General features: G+C 53.9%; 1 protein-coding gene across 1 annotated transcript in view; it reads right to left on the reverse strand.

Annotated features, from left to right (window-relative positions):
• The window catches only part of ADA (adenosine deaminase), an 8,853-nt gene extending 4,612 nt beyond the window's left edge, over positions 1–4,241 (reverse strand). The window contains exons 1-4 of the mRNA XM_010294944.1: positions 4,105–4,241; positions 3,811–3,954; positions 2,871–2,986; positions 532–656 (exon numbers count right to left, since the gene is read on the reverse strand). Coding sequence (XP_010293246.1) covers positions 532–656; positions 2,871–2,986; positions 3,811–3,954; positions 4,105–4,241 — 522 coding nt within the window. The remainder of the gene's footprint in view (positions 1–531; positions 657–2,870; positions 2,987–3,810; positions 3,955–4,104) is intronic.
• Positions 4,242–5,477: the final 1,236 nt, after the last annotated feature.

A 5,477-nucleotide genomic window follows, 5' to 3' on the forward strand; every position in this document is an offset into this window, starting at 1 on the left:
TACCCCCCGGAGCACAGCAGCAGTACTTATGGGGATGCACTTCCCTGCCAAGGGAAGGCCAACGCTCGGGAATGGGGTTTGCTTCAGCACCTCCGAGCCTGGGCGAGTCCCTTGCACAGGGACGAGACGGGGAGCCTGGACGTGGGTTCTGCCAGACTGGAAAGGCCAGTCTCTTCCACCCTGGCCCACGGGTGGTTTTGGCGAGGCCCAGGAGCAGACCCCAGCCCAGCAGCCGGGTGCTGCTGGTGGGGACATGGGCTCCACATCACTCGCGCCGCACTCCGCGCTACCGGGTAGCGTGCCGAGCTCCAGCTTTAACGCCGTGTTTAAGCAATGATGCCTGCCATTAATCATTTAGGAAATATAAACAAATACTTTTGCTATTTAACAGAATGTTTTTAATAGCTGCAACGAATTTTTAAGCTGTCCCAGCTGTTTGCAGTCTGAATAATATACTCTGTGTCCCCTTACGCACATCCCCTCAATGTACGTTTTTCTCATCATTCCTTTTAAGAAGCTTATTAAACAAACCTCATAAGCCTTCTTATGCTCGGAGGAATTCTCCACCTTGAGGGACTCATCCCCAGCCAGGTCGATGGCCACCACAGAGTTGTTTCGATACTTCTTGCAGAGCTCCACCACCTCTGGAGACCAGCCTGGAAGAGACAGTGCCAGGGTTCAGGAGAAAGCACTGGTAAGAGTCACACCGTCAGCATTTCTCTGAACAAATCTGGTGCTATAACTAGGCGGCTAGAGCTATTTTCTTTGGTATTTCCTCAAATTTGATGGTCAAAAAGAAAGCTAACAAACTCCTAGAAAGGTCTGTCATCTTCAGGCAAGTAAAACCTGCTGATTAGTCCATTGTCAATGAAAGGGAACTCAAATGCATTTACCAGCTATAAAACTGCTCTCTGCTCACTTTGAGCAAAGGGGGGGAAGAAAAAAAAAAAGAAGAAAAAAACCCCTCCAAACAGAGTGGTGATTGCTGCAGTTTGCCCAAGGTAATCTGAACTGCACAGCTGTAACACGGTGCGTGGGAGAAATCCCTCAACCCGCTCCTGAGCTTTCACCCCGTCCCAGGCTGGGCAAGGCGCGGAAGGGGAAGAACCGGCCCATCGGACGTGTTGTGCCATGGGGGAGTTTGGGCCGGGAGGGATCTCTGGGGGACCCCTGTACAAGTCAGCCCTGCTCTGTTGCAGAGCATCCTCGACTCCCCGAGACAAGATGATGGATGCTACTCCTGGTGGGAAGGAGCTGGTCAGCCTCCTGGAAGGTGACCTTTAACACTCACAAAGTTTTATCTTTTTGGCATCAGTGACCAAAAACTACTTCAGAGTTATCTCTGAGCAGGATAGATAACCTCTGAGAAAGGACATGCATCTACTAACTCATACAGCACTTACCCTTAGCAAAAAGGCCAAGAAACAGGGATAAACTGTAGTGTTAATAATCAACAGGCATCTGCTGTGCATGTACAACCCCAAAACCATACGAACATATAAGAACACGTGTGCAATTTCATCTTTTTTCATCACTTTCCAACTCACCAGATTAGAGCCATTATTTTATTAACAAGTTTAATATGAGCTGGTTCTGGTTTTCTCTCAACCCCTCACAAATTACAGGGTTGCTTCTCACTGGGCAGCACATCCCAAACGTGCCACTAGAACTCCTGTATCGAGCGCATCGCTGACTCTGGGTGAGAGCTGGTGCCCTGGTACAGAGGCACGAAAATGCCAACTCGGACGCCTGCCCCAGCGACCCCTCCTGCTGCGCAAGCACACGCCGCATGTGCCCTCGGATGCTCCCGCCACCTTCTGCCTTTACCACCTGTGCATTGGCAGGGACTATAGGCGCAGGCAAGTGTGACACTGCCTTACAGCTTCCCAGTTTCTACAAAGAAAAGGGTTTTTTTCCTAGAAACCAGAAATTTAAGGGTCAAGTTTTCAAAGTATTGTTTGGGGTTGATTACGCAGGCAGGAAAAAAACCCACTCTCAAATCTCCCAGTTTCCAAGAACATCATTTTTCACATTTCTAGACACAAATTAACCATGTACTTGTTAGCAAAACTCTCCACCTTCTACCCTACTAAGCCTACATAAAACTGTTGTGAGATATGAAGATATTCGTAACAAAGTCTTCATGTAAGACGGCTACTGTCGTACAAACTTCCCTAGAGGAAGACGCTCACAGAAATCAGCAGCCCAGTGAAACACCGAAAATTAGGTTTTTTCCCTGTTCTGGCTCACAGCACCTGTTACCGACAAGGTTCAGAGCTGCCGATTTTATAAAAAACACTTTATACGTCTGGCTAAAGTATATTTTACTTGTCTTTCTAGAGCCTGCAGCCAGCAGATCCTCTGGCTGACCCACTTCCAGGCTAACGAAGAAGCGTGCCGCTGTAGCAGCACGATCGCGAGCGGGGAAAATTTCACGTCTGACTCCATAGGAAACGCGAGATCTCACGCCTGGTCCTCCTCCCGGGAGCGTTTGCTCTCAGACCCACCGGACAGTCGCGGCAGACGTGGCCGCTCACTTTGGCAACGGCTTCAACTGGCCCTCAAGCTGGGAGCGAGGTACGAGCAGAAATGGCACCTCCACCAGGAGAGGAGAGAAGAGCCCGTTTCGTCCCTCTAGTGAGACTTTTCAGATACTGGTTGTACCCATTCTCGCATCCAGCAGACCCCTTCCCCATAGTTTAAGGGAGCAGAGGACCCCCCCAGAGAAAAAACTACATCTCAGTGTGACCCAGGGCCACAGGACCCGGGCTTTCCCCACATCTCTGCGGGGACCTGAACCCAGGGGACGTCACCCCCCGCCACGCGTCAGGGAAGGGGAGCAGAGCAGCAGGGGAGCTGCAATACATTACTTGGCATATGGCGCATGCAGCATAGAATAGACCTGGCTTTGATGCGGAAATCCCTTTCTCCATCCTGTAGTCCCTGATTTACGAGGTTAACGACTTCATCTGGAGTGAGGTCTCCCCTGCAGGGAAGAAAAGCCGTCAGCGAGAGGCCGGACACCCACCAGGGAGGCAGGCAGGAGCCCCAGGCCCAGCCCAGCATCCCCACGGGACACCCCACGCAAAACCCAGGCTGCCTGGGGTCCCACTCGCCTTAACAGCCAGAGGAGCCCGACGAGGCCGCCAGAGCTGAAGAGCACTTTTTACACCCATGCCATCCCCAGATTTACCAGATGTCAGGCACAAAAGCATGCAAAGACGATAGTGAGATTTAGAAAAATCTCCAGGAACTCGGGCAGGATTTGCATCCCGCCGAGGAACCTGCGCTCTGCCAGAGCATCGCATCAGGGCACCCAGCTGCCGGCAGCCGGGCCGGGGCAAGCACGGGGGCTCAGCACAGCTCATCATGCAAAGGGCCACGGAGCCCAGCACCGATTCAGTCGGAGGCACACATCACAGAGGGGGTGACGAGTAAAGAAGGAATCGGGATCGGATGGCCAGCCCCCTCCAACATCGCCCGCCGTCTCCGCCAGCTCAAATTCACGTTTTGCAGGCAGGCGACCCGTGTCTGAACGCTGCTCTCCCTCGCACAGAGAGCGGCTTCAAGCACGGCTGCTGCTCTGCCCAGGCGGAATCAGGTGCCCAAAGCAAGGGACATTAAAACATGGCAGCACACAGAGATGTTATAAGGGGAAAAATCCTATCGATGGGGAAGAGAGGTGGAAGAGCGCCGGCGCTCGCTGCGTTGGAGAGAGGAGGTTTGGTTACACCAGACTTTGAACACACGCTGGCTGCTCCACGCCCCACCAGCCACCCACCGGCTCCCCGGCACGGTGGGATCACTCACTCGGTCTGGCCCCAGGGGATGGGATCCACGTGGCAGTTGGCCAGGAGGTGAGGGCTGTACCGGACCTCCACGTAGATGACTCCTTCTTTTGCTTTCGTTTCCACGAGCTCGTAGGCGATCCTCCTCACCGCCTCACGGTCACCCCTGCAGGGACAGCAGTGGGACCCATCACCGGGACTCGCCACCCTCGGGGCACAATGGGGACAGGCGAGGTGACCTCCAAGGCTGAGCAACGTTAGCCAAATGGTCCTGCCAAGGGTTGAGGGGGAAGAAGCAAAAAAGGGGTGTACTTACGCAATGGCAGGCATGTAGTGATTAAACTTCTCTAGAAATTGGGTAAGTGTCAGTGGTGTTTTGTAGCTGACATGCTTCAGGAGGTCATCAACAGTGCTGCCGGGGAGAGGAACTCCTCTTTTCCTGGAAACGAACATCACGTGTTACTGATGGGGAAGGCTATTGCATTTTTAATCAATCCGTTCCATACAGCAATCGCATCCCAAGCTGGCAGCATTAAAAGCCGTTTCTTCACAGAAAAGATACGGCACACGTTGTCCTTCCAAAATCTCCTTGCAGATGCAGCCCTGAATCTCAGCGGGGAGAAAGGCAATCCAAAACACAGGCGAAGCACAAACAAATTGAAATACAGGCCCAGACTGACCCGGCAGGAACACAGCCAGAGCACATTTTAAGCTGAAGGAGTTCATCTAAAGGGGCTCTGGATTATTTCTTGGCTCCTCCTAGTCCTTGCAGCAGAATTGCCAAAATTCCTTAGAAAAGTTAATTTCCACTTATGCAGGCTCAAAGGCTTGAAAAATCATGGAGATGCTCCCCGGCCCAGGATCACGCACGCAGAAGCGTGGCGGCTCGTGGGCTTAATGCCGGCAGCTCCTGCGAGCGAGCTGGTTCCCAAGCCCAACAACTTCTCTGATGGGGACACCTCCCACGCAGGAGCTCACGGCAGTCCCAACAACTGCTCTCATCAAAGGGATGGAGATGGTAAAGCCCACCTAAACGCCTCCAAAGGGGAAAAGCCCGTTTGTCCCTGGAGCACCTGGCATCTCGGGTGGGTGGAGGTGTCCCCAGTGGGGCAACAGCCAGGCTCGAGGGGGCTGTGAGCCGAGGACACCGCACGCGTCCCAGGCAGGCTTCGCCACCCGCACCCCACAGGCTGTCTCTCTGCCTGTGAACGCCAACCTAAATTAGGAATAACTAGATAGTGGTTTTTAATCCTCTTTCCTGAATTCCAGCCAGTTGATGGATCTCTCTGCTAATAGAGACAAAACACCACAGCTTTCGCAGCCCGATGCCACCAGCCGTCCCGGTGAGGAACCCACAGGCAAGCAGCTCAAATGACCCCGCTCCCGGGCACAGTAATCGCCCGTTCCCCACTCGGGCAGGAAGGAAACCAGCCCCACACTCAGCCTTCACATGCCATCCGCACAGATTAAGTCACCGGCACTCGGCAGGACACGTTCATCACTGCCAAGGCGTCGGTTTTCCTCCCCACCTCACCCTTTCCATGGCACTGACACACTGGTCTCTGCTCCCGGAACCAGCCCGCGTGAGGCGCTGGAGTCGGGTCTCCGGCTGAAGGGGTCTGGTGGATCCTGCCAGCGCGGCTTTGGGAGCTGCCGCTGCCCCATCCAACCCGCCCGGGAGCCGGGGCC

This window comes from Phaethon lepturus, unplaced genomic scaffold (genome assembly GCF_000687285.1).
Source record: "Phaethon lepturus isolate BGI_N335 unplaced genomic scaffold, ASM68728v1 scaffold35469, whole genome shotgun sequence".
NCBI classification, from domain to species: Eukaryota; Metazoa; Chordata; class Aves; order Phaethontiformes; family Phaethontidae; genus Phaethon; species Phaethon lepturus.